Below are 20,904 nucleotides of genomic sequence, written 5' to 3' on the forward strand. Positions count from 1 at the left end.
CGATGCACGCTACTGTAGCTGTAAGGATATGAACACGCCTAGAGTGACGAACTGTCAAACTAGGCTACAACAACAACAGGTATCCATTTATTCAGTTAAATTCATTCATTTTCTCCGGTTTCGTTTGCGCATCGAGCGCTGGAAGAGTGATCGTTTCATTGGCTCTATGAGCTTTGTAATTTTGTCTTCCCAACCACTACGGTGATCACACATAGAAGGCTGTAGAATATTCGTAAATTACTAAGGTAATAGTGGATCTTGAAACTTGATAAGTTTTCGCTGGATAGATGGCGCCCTTCTTCAGGCGTCTGCCAGACGAGGTTTTTCATCATTTTGCTCAAAAATTACTTGCCCTTGAGTCAAAATTAGCAAAATGCAAAAAAAGCACAAGTGACCATTGTTACGTGCATTCTGTACATATGTTGTCCGCACGTTCTTCAGCTGTCTTGTACGAAAGTGACGTTCCAGAATTGCTTCCGGTTCTGTCACCTTCCATAGATGTATCGGTAAGCAAGTAAATTTAAAACTTGTTAGAGGCCGTTACTTAGTTTAGGACGTATGTCAATTGAATACTTTTGCTGATGTAAACCCCTTGAAACTGTAAACATTAGATAAAAATGATGTGGAGCAGAAGCGTAAAAAAATGAGCAGATAAAAATAATGTAGGGCTTAAGCGTTAAAGCAATTCATCAGTTAAACACAGTCACCGATAGATCATCGGTCGCTTGTAGTGATGACAACTGCAACTTCCATGAAGGAAGGAAGAGTGGGTTTAACGTCCCGTCGACGTCGAGGTCTGTAGAGACGGAGCACAAGCTAGGATTGTGTCGAGGATGGGGAGGGAAACGGGTCGTGCTCTTTCAAAGGAACCATCGCGGCATTTGTCTGCAGCTATTTAGGGAAATCACAGAAAACCTAAATCTGGGTGGCTGTACGCGGGTTTGAACCATCGTCTTCCCGAATGCGAGTCCTGAGTTCTAAAAAGACTGCGCCACCTCACTCGGTGAATAGTGCCAGGCCTTAGGAAATTTGGTATGGTAACTAGATTCCCTACCTTGTGAAGAACAGATCATGAGAATATCCACAGAGCAAAACATACTCATTTGTAAATTATATGCTAATTTGACGAATGAGTAAAACACTGAGCCAGTCCTTTAACATTTGAACAATTTATGAGAGAGTTAAAGCATGAAATCACAATGTCAGTTCAGATGGTTTTTGATATTTTGTTTTATGTAGGAGGCAGGAAACTCGAAAACTGTGTTACAAAAGCAGCATGAACAATAAACGAAATTTCTGTACTAAACTAAATGTAGCTGAATACAAAATGATTTTGACATCTTCGTTGCGCTAAAGTCCACTTTCTTGTACCTTAGCATACGTTTGTGCTCAAAGAAAGGCAGCCTAACGTATAGCGCAATCCTGTTTTCTCCTGTGGTAATAAGGAACGCAAAGAACGAACGGGTGAGCATTGTCATAACGTGTAACATATACTGTGAAAAGAATGAAACTTTTTTTGCATTCATGTCAAGCAAACAGATTCGCGTATTTCCGCTTTAATCGTAGATATGTACCTGTTCATATTCACTTCGGTTTCCAGTCTCTCTCCTTTTCTATTGCACACACACACACACACACACACACACACACACAGTCATACCTCACACAGATAAACAAAGTTAGTTTACATGGCGTGAAATTTCTAATATCGCGCAATTGCAATACACGGTGTTTCCAGTCTATCGAAGCTGTTGTGGACAAGTGACGACCGAAAAGCGACTGTCGCAGCTGCAGACACCGGAACGTGGGTATCGATTATCGCTGCCGTTCCTCTCGATAGCGTAGCTATTATCGACGCCTGTTATTTTGTACAACCCTACCCATGGTTCGCTGTGGATAGTGGCCATGTTGAATCGGGTCTGTTGCAGTGTGTTATGAAGTGTGTGACTTGTCGGTATTTTTTGTTCGTATAAACATTGATTTTGGAGCTTATGTTTCCCGTGGCCCGACTTTTAAGTGTCATGGATTATGGTTTTCCTTGTGTTTACTGGTGTAGATGACGGTTTGAGGAGTACAACTCCTCAAATCTCACTGTGTTCGGGAGGTGGCCCGTTTTCGACAGCCTAACATGGCTGATAATTTAAGTCAAAAATCGCCAAAGGCAGGTGAGAAAACAAAAGTTAACAGCGTGTTGACACGTATCAACAGTGACGTCGATAAAAATCTAACCACTTCAGCAGCATCTCCTGTCACAACACCGAGTCAGAGAAAGAAAACACCAGCGTTTCAAATAACGAGTGTCACAGTTTTGCCTAGTATAAGTGCAGACGGAGGCGAAGATTCAGCTGACGATTTGGATGAATCTCACACGGATGACACGTCCGACGTCGTAGATAATTCCAGAATCACTGACATAGAAAACGAAACTCCAAGTTTTTCGGAAGACACCTTTTCCAAAGAAGACGTATTTTTCAACGCCACTGCAGCATCTTTGGGATCGGCTCCTGTTATTCCTACAAGTTCGCAATACGGACTTGCTATTGTCGCTAACGAAGCCGGCAGTGCAACTTCTAATAACGGTAGTGTACCTACATCTAACGCCGCTGCTAATACAACAGGTGACGTAAAGGCAGGTGCCACTGATTCCACAATTGCTGTCAGCAATTCCAATAGTGTAAACAAGCAAGAAGCAGAAATGAGGGACGTCCACGCTCCAGCTAGTAGGAACGAACGTTTTAAGGTGGTTAAAATTGAAAGCACTGTACCCTTTAAGAGGGGCAGGTGGATGTGTATGGATTATTTGGACCATACGATGTCGCAGAATCAACAAAATTCGCAACAGGCTATCATAAACGTTGTTAAAAATGTGGATGGTGAAACAAATACCAGCTCTGTAAAGTATGGAACTGATAGTGGAGTTGTGATTACAGATGGTCTCATTGTTCGCAGCATAGACAGTCAAGGTATAACAAGCCAGGATTCTTCGAAATCTGTATTTGTTAATGAGCAGCAACAGCAGCAGCAGCCGCCACCAGCTGGTTATATGACACAACAAGGAACTACTGGGAACTTCACACCAGGCCAGAGTGTAAACATCTCTCTTTCTCCTGGACAAACACTGCAACAGCCATATGTGTCAACAAGTCAGCAAAATAACACACTTATTGCACAGGTTCCACAGCAAAATTTGCAGCAACAACAGCCACAGCAACAGCCACCGATGTTGCAGCATCAGATGTCAGTGATAGCTCAACAACAGCTACAACAACAGCATCCAACACAGGTACCAGCCCAGAATGTTCCCATGCATCACACCCAGAGCATGTCACAGGTCCCTATGCAGCATAATGTAATACCTGGTCAACATCAACAGTCTGCTCAGCACCAGAGTTTACCTCCACAACAGTTTCAGCAGGTAATATCTACTGCCAATTCCCAATATATTCATCAGCAGCAGAACTTGCCAGCAGGGCAACAGGTGCACCAGCCTCAAAATATAACTGCAAATCAGCAAATGTACCATCAGTCCCTGCCACCAGCCTCTTCGCAGCAGCAGATTTCACAAGCAGCATACATACCACCACCTACACAACCAGTGCAGCAGCAACAGCAGGTTCCTACTGGCTTGATAACTGTACAACAAGGTCTTCCACAACAGATAATAGTTCAGCAACAACCACCACAACAACAGCAGCAGCAGCAAATGCAAGCCACTTATTATACCCCACCACCACAAGGTGTGTCTGCTCAGGCCACTCAGCAAGGAGTAATCACAATGGGCCAAGTTCAGCAAGGAGTTAATGTTGTTTCACAGCCTCCGTCAGTTGTGTCACAGCCAAGTATCATCCAGACTTCAGCTGCCAGTCAGACGAAAGTGCCAGTTCAAGGTCAACAACAGCCACAAACCATTCCTTTATCTCAGCCGTCTGCTACACAGCAAGTATCAAACAGTGTTCCAATGTCTGCTCCAGTGATTTCACAGAAGGCTCATCTTCCACCGATTCAGATAGTGAATTCACAAATCCCACCATCACAGGATCAAGTACAACAGCATATTCCTGTCTCACCACAGCCTCAGCTGCAGCCACAACAGCAAATACCATTACAGCCACAAGTACCAGTGCAACAGCAACAGATGCCACCTAATCAGCAACATATTCCTCAGATCCACCAGCAGCAAATTATTAATCAGCAAATAACTCCACAGCAACAGCCACCAGTACACAGCTCAAATTTGCAACCTGTGCAGCAACAAGTGCATAACATACAGCAGCCGCAACAACAGCAGCCGCCTCAGCAACCAACGTCACAACAGCAGCAGCCACTGCCTCAGCAACCACCTCCATCACAACAGCAGCAGGGACAGCAGCCAGCCAGTGTTATGGGGCAGCAGCCTATGATTCCTGTGCAGACATCTGTTCCTATGTCCACTATTACTGGACCAGCACAGCAGATGTATTCAAATAGTGCTACACCAGCGCAATCGTATACAAATCCACAACCTGTCACTGTAACAGCTGCTAGGACTCCAGTTAATCCAGTGCTGCAACATCAAGCCTCTGTAAGTGGTGTTGGTGCAACAAATATAAGTGTGGCTTCAAATTTACCAAATGTGGTGGATCCAAACTCAGGTGCAGTGATTGGTATTGTCAGTAATCCTGCTGAAAACCAAATTTCCCAGCCAGAAATTAATGCTGCCAAAACTGAGTCCCATGAGATTGGAAAAAATGCCGAGGAGAAGCAGACTGCCATTGCCCCAGTTGAGGACCAAGAAAGGTAAGCTCCTTTTATTTTTCTATTCTGCTGTTGCTTGCTAGTTTGTGCTAAATTTTGTTTTTTATGAGAATGAAAATAGCATTTGAGATTAGGCATAAGTGCTTAAGACCTGTTTTGTGATCACGTCTATATAATTTCTATATTTCTAAAGTTTGTATCTTACATTGAATGTTCTTATTTTCTGGATGAAGATGTTTGTCATGTTGGCCTAATCAGAAACATTTTACTGCGTCAGTCTTGGGACTGACCTCATAAATTCCATACACATTCTGGAAAAGATTAACGCAGATGGTTTTTGTTTGTTAGAGATTTAAACAGTGCTGTGACTATTAATGCTACTGTAATATTATTGACTGTGACACAAATAGGGCCTACTGTAACAGATATAAGTTGCTTAGGAATATTGTCATTGTACTGTGAAAATTATGTGCTATGTTGTCTGTGTATACAATTTTCGTTGTTACACAGCATCATTGAACCTAAATTTTTACTGTAATGTAAACACAGACTCTTTTTGAATGAATCAGCATTTATCCCTTAATTTCTTTTCCCTCTTTATGATGTAAGAGGTACAAATTGCACGGTAGGCTGTCACATACTAGTGATGTTCGTCTATGTTATGTTTAATGGAATCCTGTGTATTGACAACCATTTTTATTCAGATTTATCTTGTGTGTATGGGATGCTATGCTGTGCACACCTGTGGTTAATGTAACAGTCTAAAATTTTAACTGTTAATTGTACAGTTTATTAGTGGCATCCTGAAGTCGTGCAGCAGTTGCAGGAATTTTATATACAGTCTAGTCAGTATTTCTATCGTTGGCATAAAGTACACATTGACTCACAGGAACCTGTCATTAAACCACTCCTGAATGTGGCAAAAGGTTTATAGTTCTGTTACTTTCATATTGGCATAGGTATTTTCCATGCTATGAATTTTGTCCACAAAGCCAAAGAGAACACACAGTTCAAATTTTGCATAAAGCAATAAAAACTTACATTGTTATCAAAACAAATTATGTAACAGTGTGCCAACTGAATTTCTTCATCACTACAAAAATAGAAAAATTCTTCAAGAAAACAAGCTGTTGCTAAAATAATTATCCAGTATGGAATCCTGATCCAGTAAGGAAAAGAAAAAAGTGTTGACAGGCTGTGTGTGTGGTTTTTTTTTTTTTTTTTTTTTTTTTTTTTTTTTTTTTTTTTTTTTTTTTTTTTTTAAATGGTGCAATGTCTCATGATCTTTGTCACTCCAATATATGGTTGTAAATATGTTTGTCTCAGTAGCTGTAGCAATCATTGAGTGAGAGTGGCACAATTTCAAACTCTTTGAAACTTCTGTTGAAGAAGTGTGCAGTACTCAGTAGAACAAAAGTGGATGGTAATTTCATTACTATGCTATAAAAGGCTGAGTAGTGTTTAACTCTATAAGCAAATACAAATTGAGTGTGAATAATAGAATTTTGATTGACAAAATAAGATTCAGAACTGGCAATTGAAAGAAAACAGCCCTCGGTCACTATTTTTAACTAGGGCTGTTTTCTTTCAGTTGTAACTATTCACGGTCTCCGAACATGCAGCCATGTAAATAATAATAATAATTCAAAACTGAGCTGACAATAAAAAGTACTCACACGTTGCAAGCAATAAAAACTTCTTAACTAGAAGTGTGATAGTCCTATTCAGAAATGAAGTACACACACACAGGAAATCATTTCAGGGTGAAGTATACATGTAGGTTTTGTTCATAATGTAGAATCAGAAATAACACCTCACATATAAACAGCTTACTGTAACTATGAATGATGATAGAAAGTAGTCTAAATACTATGTAGCATAGATTGATAGACTTAAAAGTGCTTACTGGTTACTAGGTTTCAAACCCCTAATTATTTTTAACACTGGAGTCTTTTTTTCAGTTGCAGCAGTGTTCAAATCCTTGTCCAATCATCCAGAATTAACTTCCCGTAAAGTTTTAAATCTCATATAAATGTGATTGCAGGGGTGGTTTCTTGTAAAACATATAACTGGTTCCTTTATCATTATTCTGTCTTTATGTGAACTCTATTTTTTACTTCCTCATCAGCAGTGTGGTGTTAAGCTCCAATGTTACTTTGATCCAAAATTCCTTTTGCTAGAAAAAGATGTAATGGTTTGGAGGCAGTGGAACTTTTACAAGGTTCAAGGGAGACAGGACAGGGCAAGTGGAAAACCAACCCACCTGACCAGTATTTCAAAATTCTGAAAGTTAATGATTGTGAACTTTTGTATTAGGTATGTGTATAAATATATTCTTGTATCACTTCTGACCTAGTATATAGATAGTAGATATTTACTACCTTTATTCACTTGCATTTTCACTCAACTTACGTTCTTCACATGAATGTTACACATGTGTATTCCATTTGTCATCTACCATATGCACCCAGTGCCTTACCTTTTTCTGTAATTCAGAATATCAAAAATTTTGTTGCTTTTCTTCAGTTTCATTAATTCCTGCAAAACAATTGATTCTGGATTGTTGTTAATGCTCCATGAGCAACGTGTTGTGCAAGTCACCATTGATGACAATGTGATCATAATTTTCAGGTTTTAAATCTCTTCAGAAGGGTTTAAATATTCTATTAAAGGCAGTGTTCTAGGCCAGAGTTGTACATAAAAGATTTAGGTCCTCAAAGTTTGCTTGCATCAGCTAAGAGATATCCCTAGATAGCTTTTTCGAAAAGTTTCAAGCGCATTTTCTTCCCTGTCCTTGTCCATTCCAAGCTTGTACTCTGTCATATTGTCAATGAAACATTAACCCTTTTCCTTTATTTTAAAGCATCTTCAGTGATCACTGTATCAATATGGTTTCTGTTATAAATATTTCACTGACATGGAATGTATTTTCGTTTTCTTGACATATAGATCCACTTAGCCTGTGTCTCATTATTACTTTACTATGGTACTGTGGTGGATGATTGTGGGTGGATATGTTGCCTGGTTTATGTGATACTGATTTAATAATAATACCTAGATGAGTTTCTATTTATCTACTATATGTTTTGTTGGTTTAAATAACATTTTAGTGAAGCCAGACCTTGTGATGGAGGAGACAGCACTGTTAATGTGGTTTATTAAATAAATGTTTTTAAATAAAAATTGTTTGATGTCTTGACTGCAATTTTCCTGTTCTTGTCTGGCTCCAGTTGCTACCTGCAACTGTCTTCAGATCTGTAAACAAATTGAGGAAAAGAAACCCAAGAAAATTTTGTACAAGTAAGATGTAAAGGTGAGCAAAGAATGTAATGGGGAAACAATCCTAATACCAAAAGTGATCAATTGACAAATCCCTTTAACAAAGCAGTACAAAGTTTGGTAATGCTAATAAGATAACATACCATACAAAATGTAAAAAAAAGCTGTGAATATGCATTGGAAAGCATCATTAACTGTAGTCATCCAATGTCTTGCATTAATAAATACCAAGATAATGACAGTATGTATTTAAAACAATATAGGTAATAAAGGTATGAAGTTAAAATTACAAGGCAGGGATGCTGTATTACGATTTCTGTTATAAATTTCTTTCAGTGAGGCTACAACCTGGCTTGATCACGGTGATGTTTTTAAACTACATACTGTCATTGTTTTGGTATTTACAAATGTGCGACATCGAGAGGCTACAGCTAATGACACTTTCCAGTGCATATTCACAACCTTTTTTATGTTGTGAATTGTGTGTTATGTTAAGAGCTTGAACATATTTTCTTTTACACTGTTACATGGATTTGTTAAATGTTCACCCTTCTTATTAGAATTGGCTCCCCATTATAATTTTTGGTCACCTTTTATACAGTTTTTTTATATCTTACTTGATTGTTCAAAATTTTGTTAGTCTGGTTTTCCTCCATTTGTTTAGAGATCTAAAGATGGTTGTAGATGGTTACCAAAACTAGCTACTATGCTGTGTGACAGGAAAATTGTAGTGTAGGCATTAAAAGTTTTTTTTAAATTAAAAAAAAGGCATTTATTTAATAAATAATGTTTGATCCCTAATATTTGTCTGGTCATTTATTGGTGTACCATCGTCTGGGGAGAGGGGGGGGGGTGTCTAATATTCATTCGTCTTCGAGTACTGTTTTTGTCTTCTTTTTGTAAAAAAAATTAAGTGTTAGGTGTTATACTGCTTTGTGCTACATTGTTTTATTCATTTTGCTGCAAGCTATAGAATGCCACTACAGAAGTATCTTTTTATGTTTGCTCTAATAGCACCGTTGATAAAAACATTTATGAATATTAACCACAGATGAAAATACTCACTCTTTTCCAAAAGAATTTGTTTTTATATTTTGAAAGGAACGTGATGTGTATGTGATGGAGGGGGAGGGGTTACTGAAAATTCGTGACAGTTGCTATTGGAGCAAATGAAGTGTAGATTCTAAAAAAGAGTCATCTACAGTTATATTCTTTGTTGTGACACTTTCTTTTCTCATACTCTTGGGTTTTTGCTCTGAGCAAATATCTGAGAAGTCACTGTGATATATAACAAAATGCAAATTGCAGAGCTGCCCACTTACAAAAATGTGTATCATTATTTAAAAACATGTTGACGGTACAGGAGACCCTAATCTCATTAATCTTCCTTTGTACCTGTCTGCAAGAGAGGAATAATCCTGAATGGCAACTTTACAGAGCTAGGTGTGATGAATTTAAAAGTTTCATGTAGCTCTACTAAATCATCCTACAGTTTTTCAATAGGTCTGTAGTTGCTGCACTGTTAGTCATAAAATGTGTACCACTTGAATTCGGATACTTTCATTTCAGTTTTCAAATAATTTATATGTGTCATTTTTTCCATTTTCTGTCATTCCTTGGTTGCTTCAGATGTCTTTGCAACTAAATGAAAGGCAGTTTGTTTTTCACAAAAACATTCATTCAGTTCAAAAATGTAACATATCTCCGTAATTTATATACTTTAGAAAATCTGAAGGTGGCAAGCAGCACTGATATTTGGAATGTTTTGACTTCTTTATGCTGCTGAATGATCATCAGATATGTAGGAACTGCTAGAGAAGTAGCTACCGTAGGAGGAAGATCACCATAAGCTATGCTGAGACACTGTTGCTTACTATTGCCTCATCCGGAACAGATATTTTGTATTAGTAGTGACATTTGCTTTGGCTTGGATACCATTCACAGCTGTTTAATTGTGAATAGTAGTATAACTTTAAGAGTTTCAGTTTTAATTGGCAGTAAAAAGCAGTGTTCTTGTGAGGCCAAATTAGTAGTTTTATTTTGTAACACCCTCTCTTTACCTACTGGTACATCACATAGGTGTTTCATGTCACTCATCTATATAGAATAGGTTACACAGTTCTCTGAAGTTAGTAGTATCATTTTTGCCAGTTCTAGTACCTTTTACATATTTCAAGTCTGTACAGCAATAAGTTTTTAATACATTCTTACATTTTAGTGTAGTCCCTGACAGTGATTAATTCCACTACATTTCAAAATATGTATTGCTATTAATTTGTTTAGAATCTTACATCACATCCCCATACATCTACCCTTCGTGAAATTTTTGACCAGTAATAAAAATTAGCTATTGATGAAACACGGTTTTTAAAGACACGCTAAAGGCAAAAAATTAATTCCAAGCTGATTTTGCCTGCTTTTTTAGGGCTCAGAGTGCAGTACAACATTCTTTCACAGGCTTCTGACAGATGTAAAGTAAGAAACTAAGAATTTCTGCAGTCTAAAGCCAATTAAAACATTGCTACTAACCATACGTACAACTTCTACAAATTGTCTTATTACAATACTGTAAAAAGGATAGTTGCTACTCACCATATAGCGGAGATGCTGAGTCGCTAATGGGTACAACAAGAAGACTGTCGGAAAGTGAGCTTTTGGTCAGCAAGTCCTACTTCAAAAAAACACACACACACACACACACACACACACACACACACACACACACACACACACACACACACACACACTGGAAAACGCAACTTGCACACGCGTGATCACATTGAGTGAGTTGTGTTTGCATGAAGAATGTGAGTGGTCTAATTTCTCAATTTTCAATTAAGCCCTTGTTGGCCAAAATCTCACTTTCTGATAGTTATTTTTTTGTGCCTGTCTGTGTCTCAGCACCTTCGCTATATGGTGAGTAGCAACTATCCTTTTCAATATAGTTACAGTCTATCGTGGATTTAAAATTGTCTTATCGTGTAGACTGTGTTTTGGGAACTTCTTGCACATAACGAGTCAGGTAAGAATGTTCATTTTAAACATGTCTATTCATATGACATGTAGATTGCAGATATTCATCGGTAGCCTATTTATTGATTGAGTCATGTAAATACTAACAAGCAAGCATAAGTACATGAACAGCAACTGTTGTCGTCATCATTGTTGTTGTTGTTGTTGTTGTTGTTATGGTCTGAAGACTTGGTTGATGAAAATCTCCATGCTAGGCTGCCTGCACCAAGCCTCTTCATCTCTGAAAAACTATTGCAACTTACATCCATTTACTGTATTCTTGCCTCGGCTCCCCCTCTACAACCTGAAACCACACACATACACTTCCCTCCATCCCCATATTGCCCTTTCCTTGATGCCTTAATGTGTATGCTATCAGCTGATCGATTCCTTCTTTTGGTCAAGTTGTGCCATGAATTTGTTTTATCCCCTGTTCTATTCTGTACCGCCTCATTAGTTACCCAGTCTACCCATGTAATCTTCAGCTTTCTCCTGAATCACCCTTCAGAACTTTTGGTCTCTTCTTGTGTACCGTGTGATGTGGCACAGTGGTAAGCACACTGTCAGGATGATGGTTCAAACCCGTGTTTGGCCATCCTGGTTTAGGTTTTCCGTGACTTCCCTAAATCATTTCAGGCAAATGCTGAGATGGTTCCTTTGAAAGGGTAAGGCCAACTTTTTTCCTCATCCTTACCTAAACCGATGGGACCAATAGCCTTGCTGTTTTATCCCCTCCCCTGAATCAACTGACTAACCAAGTGATCTTCTTGTCTGCACTGTTTATGGTCCACATTTCATTTGCATACAAGGCTACACTCCATAAAAATTACATTTACATTCGATGTTACAAAATTTCTTTGTTTCAGAAAGGTATTTCTTGCTACTGCCAGTGCCCCCACCCCCCTCAGTTATTTTGCTGCACAAATTACAAAAATAATCTACCATTTATAGCCTCTCATTTCTTAATCTAATACCCTTAGCATTGCCTGATTTAACTATACTACATTCCATTATCCTTCTAATACTTTTGTTGATATTCATCTTATTACCTCTTTTTCAAGTCGCTATCCATTTTGTTCAACTGATCTTGGAAGCCCTTTGCCATCTTTCACTGAAGTACAGTCTCATTTGCATACCTCAAAGGTTTTATTTCCCGTCCCTGAACTTGAATTTGCTATCCACATTTTTCTTTTGTTTCTTTCACAGCTTACTTAATGTGCAAATAGAATAATGTGGGGGACAGGCTACGAAGCTCTCTCACTTCCTTTCATGTCCTTTGCTAAGTACAACAGACAAAGCAGCAGCTCTACTACACAATTTTAAAGTTTTCATATTAGCCCGTGCAAACACAAGTTATATTTAAAGACAGTTATAATTATTAACACAGCATATTAAATTAGTTTATTACAGCTTATTAGATTTCTTTAAGGTGTACCTTCACTAGTTCCATGTTGTTGATAGTCCTTCATTATGGTTCTCCTTCATTATGGGACCCATAATGTGGAAGGCTATATGGATGCTGCTACAGGTGGAACAAGCTCACCTATGTTATATCTCATTTTGACTAAGCCTGTAAGGCAATATTTACTTTTGTGCAGCTACTCCCCAATTCACATTTCATTGTGTGGCAGACTATTTCTCAGCTCTTCACTCTCGAATTGGATGTAGAAAAAACGAACATCCATATTTCAATACGGTCATTTCTGTGTGTGTGGGTGGGAGTCAACAAAACATTTTAGCATTTGGAGGAGAAAGTTGATGACTGCAATTTCATGAAAAAATTTGTTTTAATGGTTCACACTCCAACTTCCTTATCATATCCTTGACACTCTCTCCTGTTTCACAATAATACAAAATGAATTTCCCTTCTGTGAACTGTTTTGGACTCCTCTGTTAATCCTATCTGGTAAGGATCCCGCAGCAAGTAGCAGTACTTCTTAATAGAATGGACAAGTGTTGTGTAGGCAGTCTGTTTAGTAGGTTTGTTGTATCTTCTGAGCATTCTGTCAGTGAAAGATAATCTATATCTTTGCTTTGGTTCCTCTTTGAAAAAAACATTTTCAGTGTGATGGTTCCAGTGTATGTGCTTTGTAATTATAATCTCAAGGAATTTACTTGAAACTACAATCTTTCAATGTGGTCTTTAAGTATGTCTGCCAACATTTGTGAGATTCTCATTATGTTATACCATGTTAATCACACACATTCGTTGCTGGTAACATTTTTCCACTACCAAATCACCAGATGGATTCGTTAATGTTCATTGGAATACAGAGGATGGGCAAAATAATGGGAATTCTAGAAACACAACTCATTACCATGCCTAATATGGTATAGGAAACCTGTTGGCACTCAAAACATATTCCAGTTATCTCAGAAAATGGATAAATACAGGTCATGTATGGTTTTTAAGGGAGTCGTATACCATTCTTCTTGCAAAATAGTGGCAATTTCAGTTAACAATGATGGAGGTGGATGGTGACAACTTGCCCTTCTCTTCAAAGTAGGCCACAAAGGCTTGATTTGAGATCAGCTAGCTAGTGGAGATGTGAAAATTCAGTCCTGTGCTCACAAAACCAATCCTGGACTAGGAGAGCTGTGTGAATGGCGGCCCTATCACCATGGAACACAACTTCGCTGTTGGGGAACAAACATTTGCATCGTGGAATGGACCTGATCAGAAAAAAGGGTCACATAATCACTGGCAGCAATGCGACCTTACAGGGTAACCATTGAGCCTACAGAATACTACTATATGGCTGCCAAAATTATCACCGAACCCTGGCCACATTTCAGTTATGGGACATAAACTTAGTCAGAATTTGGAAACAGTGTGAAACAAGACACATCTGACCAGATGCCTTTCTTCCATTGCTCCATAGTCCAGGTTTTATGGCTTCGGCACTACGTTTTCCTGTTACGGGCTTTTGTGTTGCTGATGAGTAGCATGGGAATTTCACCTCACTCAGCAATTGCCTGCTTATGGAGCTCCTCCCGCATTTCGGTACTGGTCAGGTTCGTGATTGTGACATTCAGTTCTGGAGTGGCTTTGGGAGCTGTCGTCATGTTATTTTTTGTCACAAGCTTCTTCGATGACCATACGTCACAATCACTCAACTCACACTTTCGTCCACATTGTGATGCAGTGGACGATGTTTCAAAGCTTTTTCCTGTATGCGGTATAAGTCTTTGATATGGCACGTCTTGAGAGCCCAGAACACTTCGGCTCCTTTGGTGATTAAAGTTCCCACCACACAAGCGTCAACAACTTACTCATGTCGGAATTCCCTTAGTTCCAAAATAATTCTCTCACATCTACACAAAACACTCTTCTGACAATGACTGACACTTACAATGTATTGAGGAAATTACAGAAGTGCTGTTCCTGGTCAAGTACTGCAACCTGCAGCTTCGGCTAGCATCAGCATTTATGTTCAAGCATGCATTTCTTGCAGTGTTTCTATATTTTTGTCAAACCCCTCTAAATGAACTGTATATTTTCAGGTATTTTGCATTGGCAGGTTTTCAGCAAGTTGTTAAGGTGTTTCTGAGAATGATGGTTCATCCTACATTTTACATAAGTAACTACTCACGCGTATCTTGTGATTGTGTTTAATGCATATAGGATTTCCTCTGTTTAAAATTTGAAATATGTCATGAGACAGTTGAGGATATTGTTGGTGTGGCGGAGAAAGACATTTTAAATTTTGTTAGACTTATACATAAATTTACATTCCACAATATACCTCTTGTTATTTGACAGAGGACACAGTGTGTACCGTAATAGTAGATAATGACTCACCTTGTATTACATTGATGGATAATTCCTGGGAATAATGAAAGTGTGTAAGTTTATATTATTGTAATTTTATGAAGTTGTTACACTCTTCTTATGTGAGAAGTAATAATATTGACATTGATTTATCTTGCAAAATAGGTCTTCTGTATTTTGCACTCAGTCCTTTTCAGGGTTCTGTACCTCATTCAGTAAAAATGGAACCCTTATAGGATCACCTTGCTGTTCATCTGTCTGTTCGTCCTAACTTCAACCCCTATTTTCTTAGTGATGGGTTTGGTTATCAAGTTGAAATTTATGCCATGTATTAGCATCTGTGGTCCCTTGGTGGAGTAAAAAAATTTAAGCTTCTAAGTCACTGCAATCGAAAGATGCAGGCATCTGTAAATACCCTTTTTTCTCAGGATTGGGTGTTGGTATAAAGTTGAAATTTGTGTCAAATACTAAGGTCTACAGTCCCTTGGAGGTGTAAATAATTTAAGCTTCTAAGTCAATGCAATTGAAAGTTATGGCCATATATGTCACATATTTTGATACTCGCATACTCACTCATCGAAACCTGTAGATGAAACATCTCTATAGGCAATCAGGCCCATTGGTGTAGTAGTGAGGTGCGTTCCTGGAAATCAAGAGGTCATGGGATTGAATCTCTGTCATAATGTGGATTTTTTTAGTCTTCGTTTTAATCTGGCCTTCATTGCTGAACAGTGTGAGGAGTTGTCGGAAATACCATGTGGTTCAGATTCCCCATTAAATTGTAGTCCCCTTTCCACGGTCCGGTAGCTGGGGTAGGTTTGCCATGTGCAAGTCGCCAAAGTGGCGTCCAATAGAAAGACTTACACCGTGCCATTGAGCCACACGAAACTATTGTTATTATCTACATACATAATCTGGCCTTCATTGCTGAACAGTGTGAGGAGTTGCCGGAAATACCACGTGGTCCAGATTCCACATTAAACTGTAGTCCCCTTTCCCTGGTCGGGTAGCTGGGGTAGGTTTGCCGTGTGCAAGTCGCCAAAGTGGCATCCAATAGAAAGACTTACACCATGCCATTGAGCCACATGAAACTATTGTTATTATCTACATACATAATTAAGAATGCTCAGAGTATGAGTCCAACTTACACTTGTCCAGTTTTTTTTTTTTTTTCCTGAAGCATAACACTTAGCATTTTAAAAAAAAAGAATTTATCCAGTCTTTTGGTGCACTGTTCGTCTTTGAACTGTATCTCCCATCTGTTAATCCTCTTTGGTAATGGGGAAAGATAGAGGCACATCCAGGATATGATTTTCTCTCAGCATATACAAGGTGTCCTAGGAGGTATGGTCAACATTCTGGTATATGACAGGAACAATCATTCATAGCAAAACAATCTAGTAAACATGGGCCTTAATGTGCATACCTTAACAGCTACGAGCACTTCTTGTTTTTCGATACTGTGAAACAAATCTCGACTATAGCAACCTCTTTGCTTTCCATATTTTGAGAGGTGGTAGTGTGTGTAATATCAAGAAAAAAAGTCCAGTAAACATGGGCTATTAAATGCATACCTTAACAGCTATGAGCAATTGTTCATCCTTCCCACTGTGAAAGAGCACTTGTTTACTGGACACTTTACATCCCCTCCACTATCACCTTTCAGAATATGGAACGCAAGGAGCTTGTTTCATGGAATCTAAGATAAAAAATGCTCATAACTCTGAGGTATCCATTTTTGCTTCGAACAGATGTGCCTGTCATGTCACCGAATATTGATCGACCCTCATGAATACCCTGTATATTAATTCCTTGCGTGTAAAAAAAAAGCTATGATATTGCAGCATTTTATAAGAAGTAAAAGTTTATTGATAATTGGTATGAAAAGGACATGTACATAAATTTGCGAGAACCATTGGAAGTGGGAACAACTGTCACACACCCAACATAAACACAAAGTTAAAAATATAAATCACAGAATTTCTGAAATGAGAAAATAAGCCAGGGTAAGTTGGAGAAAAAAATACTCTGAAAATCCTGAATTATAGATGAAGGATGCAAGGAGTTGATTTACCAGGAGACAGATAAATATTGGAGTCCAAGTAACAGTTATCAGTATTTCAGATTAAACACTTGTCTGCAACTTCTTTTTTATTTATTTATTCATTATGAGCCAGGCTTGCATCTTCAAACTTTCTGGACACTTACAGTTTATTATAAGGGGCATTCTGAAATTTGAACCTGGGCCTTTAGTGAGCGGTTGCTAGCCAGCTCTCCCCCCCCCCCCCCACCTTTTTCCCTCTCTCTGTCCCCTCTCGCACCTCATCCCCAATCACCGCTCACACATGATACACTGTTAATCCACAGTTTTTAGTTACTTTTCCTCCTATTATATTACTTGTTCTTCATTCCATTGAAGAAATTTAAAAAAAAAACTGTGGAAGCTTATCTAATTTGTACATTTAAGTGTGTGTGTTTGTGTCTCCATTTCCCTTTTCTAGTAAGTTGATGCTAGTTGTCTGTCATAGCTATTCTTCTATTCTTAGTTTCTAGTTTTATTCTGAATAAATGAAAGGGATGTTTCCTGATAAATTTCAAGATTTTTTCCTGGGACATACACCATGGTTCGCCGGAGGGAATGTCACAGTATTTAAAGTTTCTGGTTTCTGGTTTGTGCCTGTATAGTATCCCATATTTGAACTGATGTTCCATACTCGTACCAATCCAGAATAACTGTGCACATCAAAACTATACACCTGTAGAGTTCAGGACAACCTCTTCATTGATGGAAAAAGTCTAACTTTGAGCTGCTGTTTACTTTCTGTCGTTAATTCAATTCAGATTGTGGTGGAACATAATAGTTTTTCTAAAGATCTCATGCTTTACTGGACTGAAAAAATGAGTTTGACAGTAGCTGAAGTTTGTCTCATGTTAATTAGGATTTCTTGGTGTGCTTTATTGGGGAAAAAATCTGTTTTACTGCTTATATGAGTAGAAAATGTCATGTTATTTCTAATAATTATTGTTAGTTATCAAAGGCCACTCAACAGTAACAGAGATGCATTCCATTGAATAACATGACCTACTGCAAAGTTGGAGGAATCTCAACAGAACACTCGTGGGCACATGCAAGGAAATACATATTTTCATTTATACTGATCCTAACTTTGCAATCACTACAGCAGTGCTGTGGAAAGAGCTTCTGGGAATATCTGGAATAGTTGAGAAAAAAAGTTTCATAATAAATTGATAAAAGATTTTGAACATAACTCCTAGCTTCCTTCAAGTGATAGTGAATCATATTTTTTAAAATTTCTGGAACCCACTTGTCGCAGTGCAAAAGGTCAGTCACTGTTCCTCTACTTTGAATATTTTCAATATTTGCCATTAATCCAACACTAGATGGGTCACGGTACTTCACCACTGTTACAGGGTAGCATGGATAAGTGTATGAGCTACAATTTTCCTCTGTGCAGGACAATTAAGCTATTTCTTTATTAACCTGTTTAATTTTGTCTCGTATGTTGTTCACCATTCTCGCAAACATGAGTTGAAAGGCTGCAGCTGGGACTTACTGATTCTGAGATATAAAATTGGTCATTGTCTTTACGTGGCAGAGTTCTCGTCGGTGTAGGAATGGACGTTTGTATTTTTGCGCTTCAATTACATGTGATTCTAGAAGACAATTAAGTCAATGACAAATGAAAGTTATAAGTACTAATTATTTTCAAGGAATTAATATTGAGCCTGGACTTTGTTATTTCTATCATCCACTTGTGAGAAACTCACTCATCAGCTCTATTGATGTCATGGCTGTTAAACCATAGTAATGTGGTTATTGAGAAATATTGTTTCAAATTAGACTTCTTGTGGGACCAGGTTGTGTCATGGTATGCTTTTTACACCTCGTGGAAACTTATATAATGCGTACTTTTAGAGGCAACTGAAATTTAAATTAATGAGTCCAAACATTCTGATAAATTGTAGGAGTGGCTAACAAGCTGCTATTTTACTCTTTTTTTTTTTTTAAGTGAGCTTGAATGCAGTTTTGTAAAGCCGCAAGTGTTGCAAAGTGTGCAGATTATTGGGGAATCAATTTGTGCTAGTTAAAATTCTCTGATCTTAATTTGTTTTTATGAGGGTGGTGTGAAAATTCTGATAAAAAGGTCTCGCTTGATTGACGTACACTCGCTTCAGCAATCCTCTCATTGACTACAACTAGCACTTTCTCATTTGATGAAAATTTCTTCCCAGCAAGTCAAAGTTTCATGTTTCTTCCTTTTTCCAAGCAATATATGCGGATTATTCCTTGAGAATCCAAAGACAGAAGGAATCACCGTACCATCTGATAAAAATGGTCTTCGCCTTCTTCAGTTTACTTTCACCGGCTTTACCCATTGTTTTTACTCTGGTGAGTAATTATGGCCTCAGATTTTATCAATCGGCACAAATTGTCTCAAAAAGACTTGCAGATTGTGATTAAAAATCGCCAAGCATTGTGTTGAAATGTTGTGCCGGGAGCATATTTGGTTGACTGTGAGCAATTGCATCACCCACCTCACACATAGCTTCTTCATAGTTAATTCTCCGTGCAGGATGTTATGCATTCACTCAGTTGAGACGTCTACAGTGCAAGCAGTATCACGAATTTTCATTCGGTGGTCTTGCATTACCATATCATGGATTTTGTGAATGGTTCCCTTTGTGTTGAGTTTGCTTCATCTTTGGTGCTTGTCTTACCGTGTTGAAATTCATTTAATCCCAAGTTAAATGCTGTTGCAGCCGTCCAACCATTCAAATAAAAATGTTTACAGCACAAAACTTAGTTTTCTCCATTTTCAGTCGCAGTCAACACACGTCCAATTCAGACGCCTGTCAACAATGAACTGTTCGCTGTACGTGGTTGAAATTCTTTATACGATCATTGGAATAATTGAACTTGCAAACCGTGCAGTGCAACAAAAATGTTCCATTCTTTCATGAAAATTTACCAAACTTACGAAACAACCTTCGTAAGTTATTACATAGTGTTAGTCTTCTATTAATACTGGTAATATATTTCTGTTGTTTACAGTCTTTGTGACAAAATTATTGCTGTCAGTACAAAAAATATTTGACTTTTTAGTGAAATAGTGAACTCTTTGAACAGTTTGAGTGAACATGGTCTGTCATTGTAAAAGAAATTAAAAATCATTAGTATTTACGGAGGAGAGTAAAATTAATTTTATTCCAATGTAAATAAGGGTTTTGAAAAGTATTTATAGCAGTTTGAAGCAGCACAAGTCTTTGCAAACTGTTGATGTGGCAACAATTTCTTTAATACAAAATTAGTATTGTAGCTACTAGTGTGTGGATGCTACAAACTGTAACGTGTTTAACGCTGCTGCTGCTGTTGTTGTAGTCACCATCTTCAGTTAGAACACGGGTTTGATGCAGCTGTCCACACTATATCCTGTGCAAGCTTCTTCACCTCTGAATAACTACTGCAACCCACGTGAATTTCAACTTCGTCATTGTTTTCATGCCGCAGTCTCTCTCTACAGTTTAACTCCCCACTATTAACTACAGTACCAGAGTCACTATTTCTTTATGTCTAAGGGTGTGTTCTGTCAACTAGGCCTAATACTTTCTTTTAGTCAAGCTGTGCCAAGTTTTCCCGATTCAATCCAGTATTCTTCATTACTTTTCACTTTATCCTTCTAGGTTCAGCATCTTTTGTAGCATTACATTTAAGAACTTCTATTCTCCTCTTGTCTGAACTGGTTATCATTCACATTCAACCTCTGTACATGGCTACCCCCAGACAAATACCTTCAAAAAAAGATTTCCTAATACTTTGATTTATATTAGGTATTAACAAATACCTCCTTTTCAGAAATAACAATGGTGTTATGAAAAATATAGATTGCTGCTCACTATATAGAGGAGACATCGGGTGACAGACAGGTACAACAAAAAAATGCTATACATTTAAGATTTTGGCCGAAAGGCCTTCTCCCGAAGTAGCAAACACATACACATGCACGAAAGCACAGTTCACATACAGATGGCCACTCTCTTGGCCCCATTGAAATTAGATTGTAGCTGCAGGCTAATTAGGTTGCTTT

At 38.1% G+C, this 20,904-nt stretch overlaps 1 protein-coding gene across 1 annotated transcript in view; it reads left to right on the forward strand.

Moving 5' to 3' along the window:
* Positions 1–1,906: 1,906 nt before the first annotated feature.
* The window catches only part of LOC126092870 (uncharacterized), a 551,522-nt gene continuing 532,524 nt past the window's right edge, over positions 1,907–20,904 (forward strand). Inside the window, exon 1 of the mRNA XM_049908604.1 lies at positions 1,907–4,776. Within this exon, the coding sequence (XP_049764561.1) occupies positions 2,129–4,776 (2,648 nt within the window). The 5' untranslated portion in view covers positions 1,907–2,128. The remainder of the gene's footprint in view (positions 4,777–20,904) is intronic.

This window comes from Schistocerca cancellata, chromosome 1 (assembly GCF_023864275.1).
Source record: "Schistocerca cancellata isolate TAMUIC-IGC-003103 chromosome 1, iqSchCanc2.1, whole genome shotgun sequence".
Lineage (NCBI taxonomy): Eukaryota > Metazoa > Arthropoda > Insecta > Orthoptera > Acrididae > Schistocerca > Schistocerca cancellata.